We start from the raw sequence: 26,023 nt of genomic DNA on the forward strand, positions 1-26,023 counted from the left end.
AGAGTGACGGGTGAATGGTTAAACAGTCAACCTCATTTTTTCTCTCAATCGTCTTTATTTTGAGTTTCTACAATGAAATTTCTTTTCTAGCAATTAAAAAAAAATAAAAAAATTCCCAATGACGGGCGTAACCAGAAGGTAGGACCTCAACAATTAAGTTTGTTTTATGTTACCGCCTTGGCATCACATTATTCATTGAAGGCAACGTATGTCTTTTTAGAAATGGATATTCATGCAACCACGATCTATACATGTATGGGGTTGGTCTCAAGTTTTGACATGATCTGGTTGCCGACATTTTTGCTGGTGTGTTTTAGAGCTGGTATTACCACGAGAAAGGAGATCGCTCTGGGTCTCTTATCTAACGGGGGCATTAAGATCGGTGGATATTATAGTTTACAACTGGGATAACGGTTGGGATATATGCATGGATGTTACAGGTGTCTACCCCTTTTCCGGGGGTGGCGTTCGCACTTTCCGCATCGGTTTTGTCATAGCAAACGTGTCACACGTAAGCGAACCAAATACCTTCACATTCGCAGGTCTCATGGTTATGGTTATGGTTTTGGCAACTTGGCCTTTTCAACATTCAACGAACTTAGTAAAGACATCGCTGACTTCTTGAAAATAATGGAAAACTATTTACATATATATGATGTTAATGCTTAGAAGAACAACTTCTTCTTCCATAGATTAAGGACTGTAATTCAGAAAGGTGTCAGGGCTCAGCTGGTTGCTAGGCTTTCCAACAGCTTCTTGTAAAACCCTATTCTTCTCTTCTAATAAATAAATTTTTAGTTTTCTCTTTAAAATAAGGAAAAAGACTTGCATGTATATTTGTAGTTTGTTCAATAAGGCCACGGGGAAGAGAAATCTATAAAGAAGTTTCAAGAAAGAATAAATTGCGGACAAGAGTTAATTGTCAAGGTTCTACGAGGTTCAAGAGTTTATCATCCATAGTTGAAGCCGAAAACGACGTTGTTTGTATTGAACACTATGAGAAGTCGAGGATAAATGCATATTGGTTGCTCTGTTAATCCGCTTTCCATCTGGCACAAGATCTTTATGGCACTGGTACAACACATCACACATACTCACTTGTCCATTGTAGAGCGGAGAAGACAATATGTTGAGAAGGTCCATCTCTCCCGATGTTAATGCAACTTTTGAATGGACATCTTTCCGATGTTGAGTGTAAATCTCTCTCTCGATGTTGTTCCAGTTTTTTAACAGATCTCTCCCGCCGTGGAGCGGATATTTTGGTAGCTTTTTCTCTTGCATTCTAACTACTTGGCAATAGGTTGAGAAAATTTATATCCCATAACGTTTTGGATACATGTGACCAATTAGAAGTAAAGATTTTGTGGGCACACCTTTTGTAAACTATCCGAGACTAAAACTCAGTAACTAGGGCCAGATAGGGTTCTAAAGGCTTGTTGCACATGCTAAGTGCAATCGCGATGCCTACGACAATAAGTTAGGATTTTTATTTTTTAGATTAGATTTTCTCAAGGACTAGCAAATAATAAGTTTGAGGTATTTGATAGACACAGTTTTATGTCTGATTTGATCTCAATTGTCTATTTTGTTAGTACCTATTCTTGTACTTATTTTGCTATTGTGTGTATTTGCACGTGTTTTTGGAAAAATAAACTCCTGTTGAAAATTCGGCTCATATAATGATATCTACACCCCCGGAAAAAATTACTAAAGGCACAACACAAAAGTTTTGAAGGCACCCGAAGGAATTGATAAAGGCACCTCATAAATGTGATAAAAGCGCCCGAGAAAAGTTATAGAGACACCCGAAGAAAATGACTAAGACACCCCATAAATTACTAAGGTAACCCCATTGTTATAAGTACCCCAAAAATTATTAAGGGGACACCATCTTCTTCTCGGGATAACATAATTTTTTGCAGGAAAAATAGTTTGAAGTTGCCAAGATTTTTAGAAACTAATCGAAGAGATTTTCTCGTACATTTGGATTGATACCTCCTTGTTATGATTAAACAAGGGACAAAAGTTGTTTAGATTCGAATAATTAGGAAGTTACGTGGCTCATGTGGAGTACCGACACGCCAATATTAGTGTCCTGTCCGCATCATGATGATTTTGAATTTTTCCGGTTCATGTGTTCGTGTCATATCGTGTTTGTGTCCCTTATCCGTGTCGATGCTTCCCATCGTGGATTTGAGAAGAAGAAACAGGACAAGGCATGTTTCCGTGAGATATTTTTGGAGCTTGGTTGTATTTTGGGAAGATTGCATGAGGCAACACGAGTTTAAGTAAATCTTAGCCGTTAACTCAACGTGTTGGGAGAGAGTCAACAGCTGCAAACGCGTAGAGGAGAAACAAAAAAGGAAATTATTTCCGTGCTGTTGCAGATTTGGAAAGAAGAGTTTTGGGAATTAATACGGTGATATTCTTGGTGCTAAGAAGTATGGAAAGGTTGCTGGGAGTAGAGAAAATGATATCAAGAGTTTAGGGAGCTAACAGAGGGCTAAGAATTGAGAAATCAGAATTCGCAGAATTTTTGTGCTGCCGCAGAAGAAGATGAAGAGCATTTAATGACTAAAGATTATCGTTACATTGAACCTAAACTTATAGAACATTGCCGAAACACTCAGGCGACATTGAAAGAGAAAAGTCGACCATGCCGACTGGTATTACATTTTTTACAAAGTATTTTGTGCTCAATCTAGGATGTGCCGGCATTGAAACTAAACTTGAAAACTATGCGGAAGGAACGGTGCCGGCATGACCTTCGTACTAAAAACCATACCGACAGCTAAGCCGACAAGGTATTCAACCTAAAATCAATGTCATGTGGACATGCAAAATCTGGTGATTATAGACATCTACGTCGAAATGGTATTCAAACTCAAAAACAATGCCGCCACTCTGGTATTCATATGGAAATCAATGTCGTGATTCACTGCCCGCATATTATCTATGTCATAGCACTAGTAGGACTCGACAAGTCTGATGGGGGTGCCTCTAGTGAAAAGGAGGGGTGTGGATAGATGACTGTTCCGTACAGCTTAATTAGTAGTTAATCTAGCTTAGTAGTTAATTAAGTTACCGTTTATTTACGTGTAATCCATGTTAGTAACGGACGACCAAGATGTGTCTATAGCTAGATCTTATTTTAGGGTTGAGAGGACAATTTATCTGGATTCTGGTCTTTGTATTCCTTCCCTGTTTAAGAAATGAGAAGATAAGAAGAGGCTGCTCCCATTGAAGGTAGATTGTGTTTATTTTGTGCTTAGTTTTACTCATATCAATTGTTCATCAGGACAATTGGTATCAGAGCAGCTTAGATCCATCATGACATGACCTGGCTTTAAAGATGTCGAGAGGAGTTTTGATAACCACTCGAAGTAGATGAAAACTTTGATTATAAAGATGATAGAGAGATATCGTCACTAACAACTCTTGCTACCAAAGAGACAGAGGAACGTACAATATCAATTAAGCGGACAAAGGAGATGATGGGTAGTATCAAGGAGATTTCCCAGCAAAATACCACCATAAAAACTGCCTTGTTACAATTATTGAACAAGGACAAGGCGAAAGAGAGAGAAACAGAATCAGCAGCACATGACTACTCTGAAGGACATGATGGAGAGTCAAGCTTTCGCAACATGAATCATTATAGCTCAGATTCACACCGACCCCCAAAGTTGGACTTTCCAAGATTCGATGGTGACAATCCAAGGGGCTGAATCAGGAAGTGTGAGAGGTTTTTCATCATAAAGAACATCGAGGAGTCAGAGAAGGTGGACACAACCTCTCTTTATCTAGAGGGTAAAACAGATTCTTGGTTTGGGGACTACCAGATAGGTAAAGATTATATATCTTGGTCTCACTTTTTTTTAGCTATTTGTGCTCGTTTTGAAGATCTAGCAAATGATAATTATGTGGGAATGTTTAATAAGTTGATTCAAATAGCTTCTGTGGAAGAATACTTTGAAAAGTTTGAAGCCCTAAAAGCTATCATGCTTAGTAAGAATTCACATCTCACTGAAGCTTACTTTATCCTGAGTTTTCTTAGTGGGTTAAAAGAAGAGATTAAGAACACCATCCAAATGTTCAAAACCGCCACCTTATCAGAAGCCTTGATGGTCAAACAAAAATAAATAAAACCATTTTCAGACCTCAAACCACTACCACCCATTTTTCTTCAAACCCAAAGGTCCCAACAGTCACACAAACAAAACCCACCTTCACTAAGCCCCCCTTTCCACCAAGAAACTTTACTCAAAAACCTAATTTTCCACCAGTCAAAAGATTGACTTATGAACAAGTTCAGGAGAGGAGAAGGAAGGAATTGTGTCTTAATTGTGATGATCCTTACCAACCAGGCACAAGCGTAAACAATTATTTATGTTGCTAACTGAAGAGGTTGATAGTGATTTGGAGACAAAGATAGAACATAGTGAAAAGGCGAGGGTACCCAAATATATCTCAAGCTAAAACGTTTCCTACCTATAAGTCCTTTCTTCGAAAGTGATTTTCTATGGACTGAGTCGAGACAATGCAACTACTCGGTTCATACTTCGTGTGATCGTCTATGGATACGAGATCGAGACAATACAAAAACGAAGTATTTTTACTTGATAAAAAGGTTCGGGCTTAACCAAACACAAAAGGATTGCTTATCAAGTAAATAAGAATTAACGTTTCTGTAATTTACTTTAGTTATAATAAAACAATTATAATACGGAAAATAAAAGTAAATGACACAGCAAGATTTTGTTAACGAGGAAACCGCAAATGCAGAAAAACCCCGGGACCTTGTCCAGAATTTAATACTCTCAGGATTAAGCCGCTACACAAAATTAAACCAACTTTGTATAGTTGAGACCAAGCAACTAAACCTATAGTTCACCTAGTTCCGTCTGTATTTTCCCACGCCTCTAACTTATGAATAAGTCACGTACTTGGAACAATTCATTTGGTTCGTATTCCAAACAGTAAAGGAACAACAAATCTGTTTGGTATCAACTCTCTTCAACCAAGTGATGTGAGTTCGACAAAGGATCTTCTGTTTATCTCAATAAACTCCTTCGTCAGGTTCTTAGATCTATCTTATGTTCAACTACCAAAGGTAATTTTTAAGATTTTGCAATCAATACTTTTAATCACAAAGAATTGTATTGATGCCAATCTACACAACTAATCAATCCAATATACCACAAGGATAAACCGATTATAGTTGGATCCTCTTATACCGAAACAAGTATTGTGCACACCAAAGATTATGAAACCCAAATCAGAAATCTTCAATATCTTCTTTGTCTTCAAATATTCTTAGATCTTAAATAAACACCTGCACACAATAACTTGAATCTCTTGTCATCAATCACGCACAGAACGGAGTCTGTTAACAATGTATTATCACAAGATCATCTTTATAACTAACAACAGTCTAAAGATCCCTGTCGAAAATTCGATCTAGTTTGAGTGAATATTATATCAGAAGAGAAGATTCTCAAGCATAAACAAACTAGGTGAAATCAAAGTTCAACCATTGTTAGTCAATCAAATCAATCGAAAACACAAGATAAACCGCAATTATCCAGTTTCTCACCAACGGTACTAATAGAGCTTCTCAATCCCAAAGAAGACTTTAAACTGAGCAGGTGTAAGAGATTTCTCCTAATTAGGTTACTCTCCTCTCCGAATAGGCGGCTACACCAATAACGACACAACCGAGGAAGTTTGCTGTCACGAAGGATTAGTTTGCTAGAAATGCAAACTTCAAGTATTTATAGACAAGGAAGTTTGGAAACCAAGGAATTTCCAAAACCGAAAATATTCTCAAGATATGCAATATATTTCAAATTCGGTGTCCATAATTCCTGGAAATGCTTGTCCAAAATATTGACCGAAAATCTCTTTGGAAAATCTTCAACTAGTAAATACACATTACTAATTCTCATTTTTCTAAAATAAAATTAACAACCTTAAATAAAAGATTCTTAACTTACTTATCTTTCGATCATGGGATTATCTTCCTTTAGCTATTAAGGAATAACTTTGAACAATAAAAGATAAATATTACAACACATGTTCAAAGTATGTCGACATCCTTACTTTGTAAGTCCTCTTTCATACTTACAACCTTGAAAACGATTCTCCACACTTCCAAACAAGTTTAGAATTGGTTCATATGACTTTCAAGAACTATGTGATTGATCAAGAACACTCAATCACAAATCATGGGTTTAACGGTTCTACCAAAACAAGTTTCGGTTCTACCTCAATGTGAGTATTGTGCATAGTCACACTAGCTTTCCAAAATTTGGTTGACTAGGTACTAGGATCGATTCCCCACATATATATGGTATCTAACTTATATGTGTTGCACATGTCCATAGGATCAGTCCCCCTTTGCCTAAAAACATGTTGCACACTCCATAGCATCGGTTCCTCTTTCTGCTAAAAACTTTCTGCACCTCATACAAGGATCGATTCCCCTTTGTGATGTGTTACACCTCTTACAAGGATCGGTTCCCCTTTACCCAGATTCAGTCATACACAAATCACAAACTCGATCATACCATCTCAGGTGATTACTTAAGATCGGTTTCACTAATTAAAGTCATACCAATACATTAGTCAGGCCTTTGTGAATAGTTTTACCAAGAACACAAAAAAGTCATGAGCAGTTATACTAAATCACACATATTGGTTGTTCACAAGATATGCAATGAATAACAAAACCAATAACGCATGGTGATTTCCTTTTCGATTCATAAACAAGTTTATGAACTTACTTCCTTAAAACACATGTAAAACATTGTTTCCTAGGATGAAATCCTTACCTCTTACCCATACATAATCACAATAGCATTTAAACGATTATTTCGATGTCTTATCTACAAAGTTTAATGTTTAAGCAATTAACCTTGTATTGTATTCCTTAATACTATGTCTATCTAGAGTGTTCATGCTTCGCAGTTTTTGTTTTCAATATGCACGACTTGAAAGATATGTTAGGGAATGAAACAGTTCAAGTTAAATATCACTAACCTCAAGTGGAAGGATGATGTTGTCGTTGTATCTTCTTACTTCTTCACTTCTTCAAGTCTTCACAATACTTGTAATGTCTCATATCTTAATACTTTCAAGCTAACATATACGAAGTTGACTCTAGTACATAATCAAGTGACTCTTAAAATGAGTTTTGATTCACTAAAACATGAAAACCAAACTTTACATACCAACGCTTGGTGGGTTCAACCGATCTATGCTCTAACACATAGTGAAGAGGAGGAGAAGGCTGAAGATACACCAGTTGAGTCAGATATGGAGATTTTACTACATGCTCTGACTAGTAGCCCTAGTAGTGAAACAATCAGGATTCCTGGTTTTCTGAAAAAAGAAGTTCATTTTTATCCTAATTGATACCGGTAGCACACACAGTTTCATTGACACCAATTTATCTCAACAACTAGATTGCAAGGTGGTACCCACAGCTCTGTTTCTTGTAACAGTGGACAATGGAGACAGAACAATCAGCTCAGGGGTATGTAATCATCTACCCTGGTCAATGTAGCGCAACAAGTTCTCCGGTGAATTAAGGATGTTACCACTTGGAGGGTGTGACATAGTCTTAGGAGAAGACTGGCTCAGAACACTTGGTGATATAACTTTCAACTTTCAGAAGCTATGTATCAGTTTTGTACATCATTGGAAGAAGATTACTTTGAATAGTGTTAGAGAAGGTCCTACTCTGAAGATGATCAAATACTAAGGTAGTTATGAGGTTCTTTAATAAGAATACTTATGGGATTGTGGGACAACTATTATCCATTTCAACTTCAACAACTCATACACCTACTCTAATACCCCCACAAATCCAACATATACTTCATGAATTCTCTGATGTTTTTCAAGATCCTAAATCCTTACCACCTCAAAGATACCTTGATCATACCATTCCCCTGATTCCTAATTCAATAACCCACTAACCAAAGGCCCCTACAGATGCCCTTATGTACAAAAATCAGTAGTAGAGGCTCTAGTTAAGGAGATGAAAGAAGTTGGTATCATCCAAACCAGTCACAACCCTTTTGCTTCACCCATTCTATTAGCTAAAAAGAAAGATAACTCATGGAGGTTCTGTGTTGATTATAGGAAGTTAAATGAAATCACTATCAAGGATAAATTTCCAATACAAGTTATAGATGAGTTGTTGGATGAATTATATGGGTCAGTCATATTTACTAAGCTAGATCTAAGGTCAGTGTAACATCAAATCATAATGTATGGTCCTGATATTCACAAAACAACATTCAGAACACATGAGGGACATTATGAATTCAAGGTAATGACCTTTGGGATAACCAATGCTCCAGCCACTTTCCAAGCCTTAATGAATGAAGTATTCAAGACTTTCTTCAGAAAATTTGTATTAGTATTCTTTGATGATATATTGATATACAATAAGTCAGTAGAAGAGCATGAAAAACACTTAAGAGAATTCTTGAGCCTACTGAGGCAACATGAGTTATTTGCTAAGAAATCCAAATGTTGTTTTGCTCAGGAGAAGCTAGAGTATTTGGGACATCTCATTACATCAGAAGGAGTGTCTGCTGATCCATTCAAGATTGCTAGTATGATTTCTTGGTCCACTCCAACTAATCTGAAACAGTTAAGAGGATTCCTATGCCTAACTTGTTATTACAAGAAATTTGTTAAAGGGTATGGCAGTATTTATAAACCCCTGACTGACTTATTAAAGAAAAATGCATTTGTATGGTCAAGTGCATCTGACCAAGCTTTTGCTGAACTCAAGAGAGATATGAGTAGTACCCCTGTGCTAGATCTTCCACTCTAAACCCTTCATCTTGGAGACTGATGCTTGTGCCAAAGGATTTGGAGTAGTTCTCATAAAAGAAAGTAAACCATTGGCTTATTTAAGTAAACCACTCAGCCCTAGATCTCTGAGTTTGTCCACATATGAGAAGGAGCTTCTATCCATTGTCATGGCTGTTACTAAATGGAGGAACTATTTGATGTGTAACCACTTCACTATCCATACAGATCAACAAAGCATAAAATATTTTCTGGAGCAGAGAATGACAACTGCCTTACAACATAATTGGTTAATGAAGCTATTGGAGTATGATTATGATATTAAATACAAGAAGGGCCTAGAGAATAAAGTTGTTGATATACTATCAAGAATGCCAGTTTCTTCATGTCAAGCCATCTCCACCACAACACAAGCATGGGCTTTAGAAGTTATCAAAAGTTATGAACATGATGAGGTATCTTAAGATATTATCACCAAATTCTTATTGTCTCTATCCTCCATGAAAGACTATACTTATAAGGAGGGAGTTTTGAGCTACAAGTCTAGAATTTATGTAGGTATCAACAATGGTGTGAGAAGAATGGTACTCTCTTCACTACACTCCTCTTCAGTTGGAGGCCATTCAGGTACTCAGGGTAGCTATCAAAGGGCCAAGACATACTTCAACTGGTCAGGGATGAGATTTAATATCATATAGTTGGTTGCTTCGTGTGATGTGTGCCAAAGAAACAAGGTGGAGACTACCCATCCAGCAGGGCTTCTACACCCAATGTCTATTCCTGAACAAGCGTGGCAACATATATCCATGGACTTCATAGAAGGTTTGCCAAAGTCCAACAGGAAGGATGTGATTATGGTTATTGTAGATATGATTACTAAATACAGCCAATTCATTGCTCTGAGCCACCCTTTCAGTGCAGCAACAGTAGCACATGAATTCCTAGGTCAGGTGTTCAAACTACATGGTTTTCTAGCCACTATTACATCTGACAGAGAAAAGATTTTCACCAGCAACTTCTGGCAGGATCTATTCAAAGCCATTGGGACTAGTATACATCTCAGCACTGTCTACCACCCACAGACTGATGGGAAAACAGAGAGGGTAAATGCTTGTTTAGAGAATTATCTTAGATGCATGACAGGTCACAAGCCAAAGGATTGGAGCAAATGGTTACCATTGGCAGAGTGGTGGTATAATTCCAATTATCATACTAGTCTACACACTTCTCATTTCAAGGAATTGTATGGGTATAATCCCTCAATATAGCTTTTCCTCTTGAAGTCACCTCTTCAGTAGTAGATGTGGAAGATTACATCAAGGAAGGGGACAGGATAATCCACATTCTTAAGGAATCATTGCAGAAATCACAAGAAAGAATGAAGTATTTTGCTGATATGAAAAGTACTGACATAAGTTTCAGGTTGGATGACATGGTTTATCTTAAGCTCCAACCCAACAGGCAAACCTCCATGGCGGTAAGAAGGAATCAGAAGCTATCTGCAAAGTACTATGGGCCCTTTAGGGTCATTGAGAAGATCGGCTTTGTGTCCTATAAGCTGAAACTTCCATCTGAGTCCAAGATACATCCAGTATTTCACGTTTCTCAACTTAAAAAGAAGATTGGAACTGCAGTTACTCCCTCTCCACAACTCCCATTGGTTAATCAGCAGGGACAAATCATCATGAAGCCTATTGCTCTATTGGGAGAAAGAGTTATCCTCCGTAGCAACTACTTTGTTCCTCACACAATGGTTTAACTCTCTACCAGAAGACAACACCTGGGAAGATGCCAGTAATATCAAGTCTCACTTTCCAGATTTTAATCCTTGAGGACAAGGATAATTTTAGGGGGAGGTATTGTCATAGCACTAGTAGGACTCGACAAGTCTGATGGGGGCGCCTCTGGTGAAAAAGAGGGGTGCGGATAGCTGAATGTTCTGTACAACTTAATTAGTAGTTAATCTAGCTTAGTAGTTAATAAGTTACCGTTTATTTACATGTAATCCATGTTAGTAAGGGACGACTAGGATGTGTCTAGAGATAGATCTTATTTTAGGGTTGAGAGGACTATTTATTAGGATTCTGGTTTTTGTGTTCCTTCTCTGTTTAAGAAATAAGAAGATAAGAAGAGGCTGCTCTCAGTGAAGGCACATTGTGTTTATTTTGTGCTTAGTTTTACTCATATAAATTGTTCATCAAGACCGTCTACAACATAAATTCAATGCCGACGGTTGATTGTAACTGAGAATTTTCATTTAAGGTTCGAGAATCTAACCAAAACCCACTACTTTAAATCGATTAAAGCACTTAGAAAATAGTTCGGAATCACTTACCTTCTCACAGAAGCCAGTTATTCTCTTTTTCTTCGAGAGCAATTCGAGTTAACCTTTCTTGTTGTACCTGTTGTGTTTTCGTTTTTGATGGTGGATTGGGTTTCTTTCGAGGAGGCATGTTTATAGATTTGGTTAATTGGTAGTTATTTCTTTTTGAATCGACGATGGAATTGTCATATGGAAGATGAGAAAAAAAATTCAACCGACAAAGAAGAGAGGAGGCAGTGAAGAAAAGGGATGAGTGGAAGATATGAGAATGATTTTTATTTTTTTTTGATTTAGATTTTTATTTCGGTGAAAGGTTGTCATAGCCATTTTATTACATTTTAAATTAATTTAAACGGTAGTTTTAGTATTTTCGTTTCAGAAAACATCCTGGAATCTAAGAATGACAACATTAATTCATATCCCTCAATTAAATTAGGTATAACCCGATTGCACGTTCTTAGTTAAATACAAAAAGATATTTTGCATTCTCAAATACAGGCACCTAATCGCTTAAAACTCCGATTGAATGACTATTATTGTTAGTTCTGGCAAATATTGTGTAACAAACTTGAATAATACTTCACATTACCAACCATCCCTAATTACTTTATGATTATATATAGGATTATATGCAAAAGTAGGCCTGGTATGGACCCTCACTTTCATTTCTAGGCCACTTTTTTTATTTCTTGCAAAACTAGGCAAGTTAAACGGATTCCATCCACTTTAACCATCTCGGTCAATTTATCGCGTTGACTTGTCAATATCTCGCCAAAATATCATATAGGGAGATCTCATACATGTGGTAAGATTACTTAAATGTCCTTCACACGTGTGTGTCAGTCACACTAGATAAGATGTCCACGTGTTGCTATCTGAGAGCCTAATCTAACTAAGACGACATCTCGAGGATTAATTGAACGGACATGATAGTGACGACATGAGTATCTGAAACCAGTCGAGATAAACTCGATCTCATTCATTCTTCTTCTTCTTCTTATCTTCTTCTTCGTTGTTTTCTTCTCCTTCCGTTTTCTTTCTTCTGCTCAAATTAGTGAAGAGAGGATTTGGAATTAAATTAGGGTTTCACTGAAAAGATTTGTAGGAAGAAATCGATGATGGTTCTGAAATTGATTGAACATGGGAATTCGAGAAAAAGGGTTTGATAGAAATTGAGAAGCAAAGTAGATTAAGGTTGAGTTTGTGAAGAAAGTATTGATGGTGTTTGGATCTAATCTGAGGAGAATCAGAGACGGGTTTCTTCTATAATTGAGTATTAGATCGATGTGATTGAAGAGAGAAACCAACATGAACTTATGGAGATGCCATTGGTCGGAGATGTGATTTCCTGTTGTGCTCGAATTATCAAGAAGAAGAGGTTTTGAAGATGGGTACTGGTAGAGATTATGAGATGGTAATGGTGGTGAATTGAGCAAGGTTGAACTGTGAACAAGAGATGCGAACAGAAATAGAAGAAATGATTAAGCTGTGGTGATTCAGAATTAGGGTTTCCATTGGTTTTGCTGCTGCTGGGTGAGAAATCGAAGCTTTGTAATGAAGCAATCAGCAGTTGTGTTGATGAATAGAGATGGGTATGACTCATCTGGTGAATGGGTTTGAGCTCGATGGGAATTCAGGTGGGGTTCTTGTTGGATTAATTACAGCATCAGAAGAAGAAGATGGTGGTGCTACTAATTCACAGTTCGTGATGGCCTGTATGGAGAGATGAGTGCTGTGTATAATTTCACAGAAGATTGAAACCGAAAATTGCAGGAATTAAGAAGATTGGGTTGTTCATATATTTGATTTTGGTTTGTGTGTGATTGAGTTCTGATGGTAATTGGTGCTGGTAGTTGCATTTGAGCAAGAACAACACAGGGTATGAGTTGCTGCTGTCGAGATATGCAGGGGTTGCACTGCAAGAATGGTTGCAGTCTCAGATGGTGCTGGTACTTAGAATTACAGGTGGTATTGAGCTATTGTTGGTGTTTGTAGCTCATGACAGTGAGGCATGAGGTGAGTAACAGAGCAAAATGTGCAATTGGTGTTGAATGAGCAGATGGGTTCTTGAGTTGGTAGGTGGTTTGCAGCGGAGTGAGGCCGTGGTGAGATGAACTAACAAGAGCTGAGGGAAAGCTGTAATTGCAGGGTTGTAACTGAAGTTGAAGGCGAGAAATGATGATATTACAAGGATGTAGAAGGTAGTGAAGGCTTTTGAAGGTAGTGAATTTGATGTGGTGATAGTTGGTTGAGGTGTTGCAGCTGGTAGAGATTGAAGACTGTATGTGTTTTCCATTCTAGGAGTTTCTTCTCTTGAGCTTTGTTCGGGCGCAATACAAGGATGATATGTACCCCACTTGAAGTGTCCAAGGTAAAAAAATACTAAAACCGTGTTGATACTTTTTTTTTTCAAAGTCTGTCTTCATGACCAGTCAACTAGTGAAAAACAACGATTATATTTTGTTGTAGTTGAAATTTTGTTGTTTAGACTGTATGGATTGTGCAAGAATAACAATACTGTTTTAGAGGAGATTTCTAAGTAAATGAGATATAACATTTCAGACACTAAGTGTGAATTGTTGTAAATTCACATTAGACATTTGATGCCACACTGACTAGAAATGACACCTTTGTCTTGTGCTTGCTTAATTGGAATGTCTGGAGATCAGGCTGGTAGATTAATAAGATTTCGTTGGTGTCTAGGATACAGGGCTGGTACAACAGGTGTTTTTGTTGAAGCTGGTTTGCAGTGGAGATTATGTTATTGTTGAAGCTGGTTTGCAGGTGTTTTTGTGGCTGTGGCAGAGTGCAGTTGGCAATGGCTGTGAAAGAAGTACAGTTAAGAGCATGACAAGGAGTTGTTGCTGCTAAAGTTGGCAGCTTTGTGCGATTAACTGGTGGTAATGAGAGGGCTCTCAACTGTAGAATCAGGTGGAGAGCAGGAGAAGTTGGTGGCAGCTGAGATGCAAATGGTTTATGGAAATCTAAAATGGCAGCTCAGCTTAGTTGAATTTCTGGTGTAAATCTGAAATTGAGTTTTACATGGATTGATTTTGAATTGAAGGAGATTGGGCCAACTAATGGAACTGTGAATGGTGATATGTACAAATTTTTCCCGTGACATGATTTCCACGTAATCAGTCCACATGGCATATCCGAGCCCACGTAAGCAATCCACATGGCATATCCGAGCCCACGTGTACAGTTTTCATATTGATTTAACTGAGTTAAATCAATGATATAACATTAAATCAGTGATACAAAGGACTTTTAGGTCTTTTTAGTTACACCTAATGGTGCTAACTTTCCATCCATCACTTTTGGTCAAAACTTGCCTAGTCTAGCAATAAATAAAAAAAGTGGCCTAGATTTGAAAAGCACAAAAAAAAAAACAGGCCTATTTTTGTAAAAAGCCCTTATATATAATCCTTGGAATAAGTAGGAAGGAAGTAACAGGGTTAATAAAAACCCTTTAATGCAGCTTCAACAGAGGGCAGATTTTTTTTTTAAGTGACATATAGGATTTAGACCCCCTTTGGCATAAATCCATCTCCAACGATAGTGCCTTACAAGTTAGGAGGAACCAATTACTAAATATGAAGGTGTTCAAGAAAGTGTTATCTACACCTCCGGTAGCACCTCCGGTAGCACCTCCATGTCATGTTTTTAACTAATTTTCTTTTTATTCTAAGATTTGAAATTCTCACTGTTGGAGATGATTTTTTATATATGAGATCCTATATTTACTCTATGTGTAGACCAAGGTAGTCAATATCGGTTATACATGCCGATATTAAAGGTTTTTATAGGATATTGGAAAAAACCTTTACGATACTGAAAATATCAGCGATACGAAGGAGAAATGGTAAAAATGCGTGTATCCTCCTGTACGGACCGATATATCGGTTTCACCTGTACACTGGTAATATAGGTTTCACTTGTACACTGATATATCACTAATGTATTTTGTCTTTTGATTATGATTTCTTGAACTTTTAGTTCAAGAAAGTAACTCCACTAATTTTGCTAACTTCATATATGGTTATGGTGGATGTAATTACTGTAAATGTGATGTTGATGGGCTAACAGACATTCAATGCTTGGTTTCGTTGTTGATAATATAAGATTCTAATCAACCACCTCTTATTTTGTAAGGTTGAAGTATGTTTACTACAATTATTATTTTCTATTATGGTTATATCAATATATATATTTTTTTTTATAAATAATAAATATTAAAAAAAATCCTAATGATGTATCGCCTATAAAAACAGATATTATCATTTGTATAGGTGTATAAGACCCGACCGGTACGATACTGATACACGATATTAACTATCTTGGTGTAGGCCTCATAAATAAAAGGACTAAATAAAAAATCCACATAGGATTTTTTGTACCTTCTCTTGGAGATGCTCTTAGAGTCCAGTGGATTGTTTACTCAAAACTAAGGGATTATGGATGAATAATCTAAAATAGTACGATAGTACAACAAATTCATTCTCTCTTTTCGGATTTTAGAGTGATATCCAGTGAGTTGGGATACAGCACATTCATTCTCTCTTTTCGAACTCAATAGTTTAACCAAAAAAAAAATTTTTTGCTTACTTAATGAAAAATCCAACCGATCTGGTGTGGCCAACTAAGCTACGTATAGATAAGAAAGCTATTATTGGGACGTCAATTTCCAATATAGGGGTTTTACATGGATTCTTATTGACTAAAATATTGGTTATGGGGTGTCTTGATGCAATATCAAATATTCAAATTATTCTTCATCTAAAATCAAAACCTAAAAGCTAAAATTAAAACCTAATTCTAATTCAAAAATTTGCTCATCCTTTTCTTCTTCTTCTAAACTTTCTCCTCTTCATCAATTGTAAATCTTTTTTTTTTCTAGTTGATCATCTCATCATCTTTGATTAATTGACAATTCAAAAAAATTATGATATTAAAATCTATATTAAAGATGCGAAAATAATTAATAGCATTCTCCAATCATAATCATAAAATCATCATCCTGAATCTGTTACGGTTAGGTTTCCAACCGTAATTGGTTTACGGTTGGGTTCGAGTTTGGTAAAAACCAACCGTAGCTACTTTACGGTTGGGTTAGTTTTATCCATAAAACAACATGAATCTTAAAATTTAGTGAAAACTACAGGGAGACCCATTCTCCCAGATTTTTCTACTGAGAAACCCACGGACAGAAAACTGAAGACGCGCACCCATTTTTTGGGGAAAAATAATTCTCACACCCATAATTTTTAAAGTTTTGTTTTGTTATTTTTTCAAGCACTGAAATCAGCTGCCATCAACATCAACTTGGAAACGAATTTCTTCTTCCTATCTCTCTTATCTTGTTCTTCATTTTCAGATCTACTAGATTTAGAACAATAATTTCAGAAAAATCTATTTCAAAACAAAGGCTTGTTCTTCAATACAAGTGCGATCTGTTTCAAAATCTTGATAAAAGATGATTTTGGGTTACAAATTTACGATCAGTAGACTTTCCTCTTCAAACCCATTGAAGATTTTTTCACAAAACACTGATAATCTTAGCCTAATTCAGGGCTTTTCTCTTCACGGACGAAATTAATGACAAGGGAAATCATCATCGCTGGATCTATGGGGATTTAAAGTACGAAATTGGTGTTGGTGAATGGTAGCTGCATACAGTTCTTGAGATGAGAATGAAGACGGTCTGATGGTCACAGATTTGTTGGATTGAATCTGCTGGTACTCACGATGGAATTTCATGAGATAGTGGTCAAGTTGCTGGAAGAGATTAATGGCAGCATGAGATGAAATTGGCTGAATCATTACAACATTTATGGTTTGAGTAAGTGAAGAAGAAAGGTTCCCCTGCCATGGATTCATGTGAAAATTCGAGTTCGATCGCACAACAAAGAAACAGTCAGCAACGTCATAAAATTTGAGAAGGCTTGGTACAGATGTGAACTCATTCTACAACTATAAATACAAAGTTAGGTTATAATGGTGGCTGTCAGGGGGATTTGCAGACGTAAATAGAGAACGTGTATTGATTCTTAGGTTATATAACGTGTGTTTTTATGGGTCTGTGTTGGTGATATGATGTTTATGGAAGAGATAGGAGCTGAGGTATGAAACTGTGGTGATTTGGTTGACCTATGGCAGTGAAAGATGTATGTTGCTACTGGCTTCCTTCTAAGGGTTAACAGCTTGTTTTAGATGATGTTTCAGCTGCTAACCAGGGACTGGGATTGAGTTATTGCTGCTGGTGTTCGAGTAATTGATGGAAGAGATAAAGTTACAACAATTCCAGTGGGGTTAGAAGGCATGGGCTTACCTGATTGTGTTAGTGCGATGAATTTGGATGAGTCATATTCTTAATTAACCTTGGTTCAGTGACGTTTGGGTCAGTTAATATGTCCAAAATTCTGTTGTGTGTCTAAAAAAATGATTGCATGATTTGTTTTGCAGATACAAAAGTGACTACATAATCTATCATGCAGCTGAAAAAAATGGTTGCATAACCTATTATACATCTACAAAATTTGTTGCATAACGTGTTATGCAGTCCGAAAAATGATTGCATAACACGTTATACAGCAACATTTTTGTTAGTATTGAAACCAACAAAAAATAAGGTTCCATAACTTGTCATGCACCTACAATAATATCTACATAACATGTTATGCAGTCGTGAAAATGGATGCATAACCTGTTATGCATCCGAAAATATGACTGCATAATGCATTATGCATCGAGAAAATTGTCGCACAATCTTTTATGCATCGAGAAAATAGATGCATAACATGATATGCATCCGTAAATATGGATATATACTGCATTATGCATCAATATTTTATACTCAAGAAGGGTGCGAAAACAATGGGTACATGACTTGTTATAGATGCATAACTTTGTTATGCAGATGCATTATTTGTTATGCAGTCGAGAAAATGGTTGCATAATTCGTTATGCGTCTGCATAATGCGTTATGCATCCTTTTTGGTGGCTGCATAATGGTTATGTATCAAGTTTTCGAAAATTTTGCCTAAAACGATGATCACCTCCGATTTTTTCATGAAAAACAAAAATTTGATATTGTTGTTTGTACTCGTTGCGTAGATCTCTTTAAAAGATTTCCAACCATATAAAATTTGTAAATTTCTAAGGTGCGGATTTTTAGATATGTTATGTCCAAGTTGAGTTGTCAATTATACCCCTGATGCATAACTCAGTCATGCAGATGCATAATCCGTCATGCAGAAGTTTTTAATAATTTCATATAATTATGGGTGTCACGGAAATAATTATGGGTGTCACAGTACCCAAAATTAATTATGGACCTGAGAATGAGAATATTTTTTTTTGGTCTCCCCCTAATTTCCCCTAAAATTTATTCCAAGGCTTCTTTTACGTTTGCGTACGAGTTTTATTAGTTAGCCGTAATGGGGCTTAACAGTTGGGTTTTTGTTGTTGCAGTAACGGACTTGTCCAATGGACATTAACAAAATGTTTATATAGACACGTTCGAATCATCTTCGCATTGTTTGAAGAAACCAGTACTCAGAAAAAGATACTAATGTTCATCTTTTCCCTCTCTACGTCGATTTTTTGATTTTTCAAAACTACCAATCCAATAATAATCACAAGAAACAAAACCATATCCCAAGTTACCTATTCGTTCCTAATTTGGTCAGGTGGAAGAGAAGTTTCTTCCATTTCCAAACCATGGATGGCAGCAACCAATAACTTTTCTTTTCTTCTGTCGATCACCATCACGATAATGGCAGCACCTGTACTACTTCATTAATACACCCCAAGTCTTCTATCATCTTCATCTGCGCAATATGATGTAATTAAAGTTCAAAAATCTTCACCAAAATAATCATCACCGATTCACAATTATGAACAGTCACCAATGGTAATGACAGCGGCCAACCCAAACCAATACTTGACGATGCTATTAGCTTCTTAAAAATCTTCTCTCTCGTCGAAACTAAACATACAGTCTAGGGTTAGAGCAATAACAACAATTGTTGGCGATAAACTAAAGAGGAAAAAGATAGATGTAATCTTCCGCCAGCTAGTTTTCAGCCGTAAATAATTTTCAAACCAGTTACGGCTAGGAGTTCTTCTTTTCCTAGCCGTATATGACAACAAAATACATCTACATCTGGAAAATTGTTTTGGTTCCTAGCCGTAAAAGAAATCGCAATCTAAAATAATTCAAGAAAAGTAATCTAATCTAAATCAGAGATTCAGAATCAATAATCTAATTGAACTGAATTTTGTTAACCTAATTAAATAATTATTATCGTTAATGAAATATGAGTAGTTTAGTCATTACAAAATTATTTGAGATAAGGGTTTTTTGATCCTACTTATGAATGACCCGTTTTTGTCCTATTAGGTGACGTCCCTCTATTAAATTGTGACGCCCCAATAATAGCTTTCATTGGTAACCCAATAAATCTGGAAAGAGAAATTCGTTCTCCCTTTTTAGGTGATCGATGTTGACAGTGACACTGTCAATAATGGACGGAGAAAACATCAAAATAGTTTATTTAAACAAAATGAAGCAAATCATTCTCGTAAAATTCGCTCTAAGAAAATGTGTTGAACACCGACAATAGTAAAGAAGGCTTTGTCTTGATTTTCCGATTCAATTTACTAGTGCTGTGTAACCCATAAATCAAGACTGCTAATGAGGGTACCATTTTGTTTGGAAGTGTACCAATATACATATAGGACAAATTTCTTTTTACCTTTGAACTGGTACACCCGGCCCAAAATAATACCCCATTAGTAGCCATACAATAGATGACCAAATGTCGAGTTTTACAGGTCATATGACAATAATTTTTTTATTTTTTATATGGCATAATTACCAACTTTACTGATTATAATTATTATTAGTCGGTGGTGTGCAAGTCGAGAACCCAGTACTTGCTTAAAGGGATTCTTTTGAATTGTTATGTGATTCGCTGGTGGGAGTATCATCATAAGTGACGCCTGCACACAGGTATTATCGTAATTAAAACGAAATTATAGGTTATATACACAGTTCGTTTTCTCATTTTGCCGAACTATAAATAGAGCAGCCAGGCATAGTTAGATTCCAACATTCAATTCCAATAGAAAACAAACAAAGCAGAGAATTAACAAAGTCAGAAGGAAGAAACAAAGAAAGATAAAAAATTTTGAAAGAGAAGAAAAAAAATGGAGGCAATGCAACTATTCAAACCTTACAAAATGGGCAACTTCGAACTCTCTCACAGGTTTGCAACTCTTTATCATGTTTTAGTTTCTTCTTCGATCCAAACACATCCATCTCATTTTTATACGTTTTGGTTTTCTGTACTTGCTAGGGTTGTTTTGGCACCGCTAACAAGAAATAGGTCTTACGGAAATGTCCCTCAACCACATGCGGCATTGTATTACTCGCAGCGAGCCACTAACGGAGGTTTTCTAATTACAGAAGCCACTGGAGTATCAGAAACAGCTCAAGGGTATGTTTTCTCGATTTCGTATAATAGTAGTTACTGTGAATGTTACATCTTCAGGCATTGTTCTTGGAATGACCTGCCAAGAGTAATGGCTGATCATGACCTTCCTTGACTGGACATGGCCAGTTCAAGATCAGTCCCGTATCAATATTCGGGCATTAATTAGCATTTGCAGATGTGGGTAGTTGGGTTAGTTGAATTTTGCATTCATTTTTGAAGGTATCCAGAAACACCAGGAATTTGGACAAAAGAGCATGTCGAAGCATGGAAACCCATTGTGCAAGCTGTTCATGACAAGGGTGGCTTGTTTTTTTGCCAGCTTTGGCATGTAGGCCGAGTTTCCACTAGTGGTACCCATCTTATGCTCTTTCTTTATCTAGTTACTCTGAATTTGTTCTTAATCAGATTGTCATAAAGTTTAAATACTGTTAGCGCTGAACCATTTTCATTTCATGACCGTCCAGACCTCCAGCCTAATGGAATAGCCCCAATCTCTTCTACTGACAAGGGATGTACGCCTGGCCTCTACGGAGTGGATTGGTCACCTCCTCGTCGACTGAGAACTGATGAAATCCCACAAATCATTGATGATTTTAGGCGTGCTGCAAGGAACGCAAATGAAGCTGGTAATTTTCTTTTATTGTCTTAGATAGGTTGGCAAATACCATATATCTTTTGTTCAAACTATACTTATTATAATGCACATTGTCTCTCTCAAATGTGCAGGTTTTGATGGAGTTGAGATCCATGGCGCAAATGGTTACCTTATTGATCAATTCATGAAGGATCAAGTCAATGACAGAACAGATGCATATGGCGGAACCTTAGAGAAGCGATGTCGCTTTGCACTAGAAATTGTCAAAGCTATTACGGAAGAGATTGGAGCTGACAAAGTCGGAATGAGGCTCTCACCTTTCGGGGGATTCATGGAAGCGGGAGATTCAGATCCTGAAGCTCTCAGCATTTACATGGCTGAATCACTAAGCAAATACGGTGTCTTGTACCTCCATGTGATAGAGCCGAGGATTGAGAACAATGGAACCCTTGGCAGTACCTTAACGACCAGGAAAGCTTTTAAGGGGACGTTCATTTCTTCTGGAGGTTATAAGAGAGATGATGGTAACAATGCTATCGAGGAGAATCATGCTGATCTGGTTGCATATGGTCGTCTGTTTTTGGCTAACCCAGATTTGCCTAAACGTTTTACCATTGATGCACCACTGAATCAGTATAATAGGGACACTTTTTGCGTAGCGATTATGCATGGGGTACAAATATAAAAGGAAAACAACATATATAAGCAAATGCATGCGGAACTAAATAAATGCAAAGTGCTGAAATGTAAATAAGACCAAGGTTTACGTGGTTCAGCACTAAGGCCTACGTCCACGGGGTTTGTTGTTCTGCTATATTATTCACGGTTACGCGAATAGTTTGAATGACTTGGGGTTTACATATTTCTCTCCACTATGGGATTCCTTACCTTTGCTATTCTCTCTCTCTCTCTCTCTCTCCTCTGATGTTTTTTCGATCCCCCTCCCCCTTTGTGGAGATTGGGTATTTATAAGGTAGGAATGTGGGACCCATCTCTGAAGACCGTTGGAACCTTATCTTCTAGTGTCTTGTGTCCATCACGCAGAGGTCTGCGTTTCCCCCTAGATCCCGCGGAGGCATCTTCGCTCGTTCCACAGGTCGGTCGACACGTGCACTGCTCAGAGTGTTTAATGCGGGTGGTTGAGGGGTCTGCTCGTGTCAGACAAGTGTCTTCTGCCCCTGTCAGTCCGTGTCAGCTGACTTTCTCCCCACCGTTGATCTTAGCTCCTCTTCTGGGGATGAGATAAAGCAACTCCTAGGGGTTTATTTGGTGCTTCGCGACGCATCGTGTTTTGATGTCTTGGCTTGCATGCTTTCCACGTACCTTTCTGTATCCACGTGTCCGATAGTGAGATATATGTGTACACAATTTGCCCCTTTTCTTCAGGCTTAACTGACTAAGGGGTGCCTTGAAGAAAAACTATCGTCGCATATCCTTCTCACTCCTAATAACTTCTCCTAGATACTTGGGCACGTCTTTTATTCGTGCATTAACTGCTTATGTAACGGGCACGTTTTCCTATTTGTCCCTTAATTTCCTCTTTTCTTTCGGGTATTTTAAGGATGGAGAGGAAATTTAATTTCATTCTTCCTAAACACTCTCTCAGTTCATTTTTCCTTTAAGTTTCCTACCTGCCTTCATTAAACCTGTGACCTTAAATTCTTTGTCAGTCTTCATTGCACCTGTGATCTTATCTTCTGTCAGTCTTTATTGCACCTGGGATCTTCCCCTGTTCGTTTCTTCTACTTGCTGTTTTTTGCCGGTGAGTTTTTCTTTTCTTGATTTCACTGTTTTATGCCGTGTTGAATTGTGAATTTTCTGCTATTTGTTGTTCCTTGTTTGTGATGAAGAACTCTTTCTGATGCTTGCATACTAGTTTGCCCCTGTTCTTCATCTTAAATTAAGGCAGCCATTACTTCGAGGGTGGAGTATTGAGATTGTATCCTAATTTTAGGGTTTCTTTGTTGTCGTGGTTGTATTGCTATGAATGTGTTTTTTGATTTTTGGTTATTGTGTGTAACCTGTTCTTGATTTTATTCTTTCCGCAGCCATGTCTGACCGTCCACGGCCTACCTATGAGACTCCTGATTCTAGGTTGTCGAGATCTCCTCAGCGTCGAGAGTCTCAGGATGATGTTCGTCGGAGTCGAGTGTCTTCCGGAGCGAGAGCCTCGTCTTCTCGGGAAGAGATTCCTCCAATAATTCCGTCTGGCTCACGGAGAATATTTAATCAGTCAATGGTGCGTCCTCGTGAAGAGACTCGGAGTACGCAGGCTCCTCCCCGCGCTGTTGCTTTTGACGTTCCTCCTTTACGTTCGTTAGTGCCCGAGCATCATCCACGGTCTTCTCCAACTTTGAAAGGGAAGAATACAAAGGGCGTAGCTCCTGCGGCTGGATCTTCAAAGAATCCCCCCGTGAAGAGAAAAGCGTCTGAAGCGTTTGTTAGTTCATCCGGTCCCGCCGAGGAGGAAGAGGCTGCTCCCTTGATACGCAGTGTTTCTGTGAGCAGGAAAAAAGTAACCTTCAAGCATATCGATCTTGAAATATTCAAGGAGAAACATGAGCTCCAAGCCTTCGGGGTTCGTTTTTATGCCCCCGAGGATGATATTACGTATGAGCTGATCTCTAAGTACGAATTCGATGAATTTCACTTGTTAACGACGGTTGGGGCCTTCGAGGCTGGTCTGATGCTGCCGTTGTACAAATCGGGTGATTCCTTCTATTACGACGTGCTTGCTAGTCGTGAGGGTTCTTCCACAAATACTCATAGCCGTTCCGTATCCCAATTATCGGGGAATTATCTCCGCGCTCTGAAGGAATGCTATCTGCGGAGTAAGGGGGAAACGTCGATGACTTGCTACGTCCCCAATCCCTTGGAGAAGGAATGGTACACTCCTGAGAATTTTAATAACTCCTTCGGTGATTACGTCAATAGCAGGAATCGCAAGCCGTGGAGTGTCAGCCTTCGGAATCTTCCTGCTCCTCGAGGCGAGATTCGTCTGTTAAATGAGGTCAGCGATGCCAAGCTGAAGTATGTTCCTGGCACGGAGGCGTCCAATCGTCGGAAACTCTTCCCCGTGCGAGAAAGGATCAAGCGTGATCATGACTACGAGTGGCACGCCACTGTCATTGAGATAGTAGGTCCGTGGGCTTATGGTTGGATTCCCGGTTCCCGCGGATGGCGGCCAACCGAGAATAGTAAGCCGCGCGAATCTCCTCCCGCTCGCTATGGAGATTTCTGCTCCTGGCGTCTGAACTTTGCGGGCATGAATTTTCCTTATGCCCTGGATGTCGTAGAGGGAGACGAGGAGGATGGTTCCGGTGCTATACTCCCCTCGAAGAATGTCTCAGCTGCTCAGGTACGCAGATTCTAGTTGTGTTTCGTTTTTATAACTTCCATCGGACGGGAAGAATAATTCCTTTGTGGTGTCGGTTTCAGGTATTGAAGAAGACAAAGATTAGGCCGAAGAAGTCTTCTACTATGGTGGTGGGTGAGGTTGAGGTCCAAGAAGAAGTTACTAGTCCTGTGAACGAAGAGTTTGCCGAGGACGAGATTACAGATGGGGAGGAACGTACTGGTACCTCCCCTATCAATGCCGAAGAAGAGGTCTTTGCTGGTCCCACCGGTGATGGAGGAAGGAACAAGGGTGTAGTGGCGGATGATGTTGTCATCGAGGATGTTTCCGTCCCTGCGGGTGATGTTATGGATACCCTCCCTACTTCTCAAGAATTTTCTTTCGATTGGATGTATTCCACGGGAGAGTTTTTTGACGAAGCCCTCGATTTTCCCGAGGACTTCTCTTTACTTTCCCCTAATGACAATTGGGATGTTCTTGGTGGTGATGGTAATGGTGATGCTGCTGTAGAAGGTGTTGGTGCGGAGGAGCCTGCTGTGCATGTAGGCGCGGGAGAACATGCCAACGTTCGTGTTGAGGGGGTCGATTCGGTCAAAGGAAAATCTGTTGTGGACGCGCCCGCCGATAGTCTTCCCCAGTCGCCAATGTCTGAGGGTGAGGATGCCATCATGAGTTGGTTCAAGGAGAAGAATCTTCTGTTTGTCTCTCATCCTGCTCCTGTGGTTGTTGGGGAAAAGGAATCAACCGCGTATACCCGTCGTATGATGGAGATGTCTTCGAAGGCGCAGGTGTCTGAAGCCTGGGGAACAAGGTTGACCGTTCCCGAAGCTACCCTCGTGCCGGAGCCTCCTACTTCTGTTGCCGATATGATGGCTGTTGCCGACGGGTATCAATATGGCTTCCCGCAACAGCGCGTGCTGGAGGTAAATTTTCGTACATTCTTGTTCGTGAGAATAGGATGCTTTGGTTGAATAATGTTTTGTCATTTTGATGTGTAGATGATGAGGAGCGAGCATTGCAACCACGTGCTATATCAGTTCTTTAAAGCAAAATCTCTGAAGCTCGAGGCTAAGCTTCGTCATCGGGAAAAGGAATTATCTGCGGCGGAGGTGGAAATAGAAGAGCTGAAGAAAAGCCTTAAGGAAAAAGAAAGACTGGGTGAAGCAGAGGCTGATCTTCGTTCAGAACTTATTGCAGTGCGCGCTGAGTTAGAGCAAACTCGTAGCCAAGTTTCCACTTTCACAGGTTTGGTTCTTTTCCTTCGCCGTTTATCATCATTCTTTTCTCTTAGTTGTTCTGTCTGAGTCTCCCCACCCTATGTCCAGTGGGTGGCATCCCCGAGCTGGTATGGCTTCGAAACGAAAGAGCTCGGCAAAAATCTCGTATTAGAGATTTGGTTGAGAAGATTAAGAGTGAGGCTA

At 38.5% G+C, this 26,023-nt stretch overlaps 1 protein-coding gene across 1 annotated transcript; it reads left to right on the plus strand.

The window, feature by feature from the left end:
• Window positions 1–20,287: 20,287 nt before the first annotated feature.
• LOC113305414 (12-oxophytodienoate reductase 1-like) lies at window positions 20,288–22,094 on the plus strand. The gene is made up of 6 exons (XM_026554454.1): window positions 20,288–20,424; window positions 20,515–20,655; window positions 20,872–21,002; window positions 21,117–21,278; window positions 21,379–21,920; window positions 22,086–22,094. The coding sequence occupies exons 1-6, from the start codon at window positions 20,366–20,368 to the stop codon at window positions 22,092–22,094; spliced, it is 1,044 nt and encodes a 347-aa protein (XP_026410239.1). The 5' UTR covers window positions 20,288–20,365.
• Window positions 22,095–26,023: the final 3,929 nt, after the last annotated feature.

This window comes from Papaver somniferum, chromosome 8, assembly GCF_003573695.1.
Source record: "Papaver somniferum cultivar HN1 chromosome 8, ASM357369v1, whole genome shotgun sequence".
Lineage (NCBI taxonomy): Eukaryota > Viridiplantae > Streptophyta > Magnoliopsida > Ranunculales > Papaveraceae > Papaver > Papaver somniferum.

What these genes read in the sequence shown, in the direction of transcription:
- LOC113305414 (XM_026554454.1), top strand. Translation starts at nt 20,366, where the DNA reads ATGGAGGCAATGCAACTATTCAAACCTTACAAAATGGGCAACTTCGAA. An exon ending in AACTTCGAACTCTCTCACAG is followed by an intron (nt 20,425 to 20,514) that starts GTTTGCAACTCT and finishes TGTACTTGCTAG; the next exon opens with GGTTGTTTTGGCACCGCTAA. An exon ending in AAGGAACGCAAATGAAGCTG is followed by an intron (nt 21,279 to 21,378) that starts GTAATTTTCTTT and finishes TCAAATGTGCAG; the next exon opens with GTTTTGATGGAGTTGAGATC.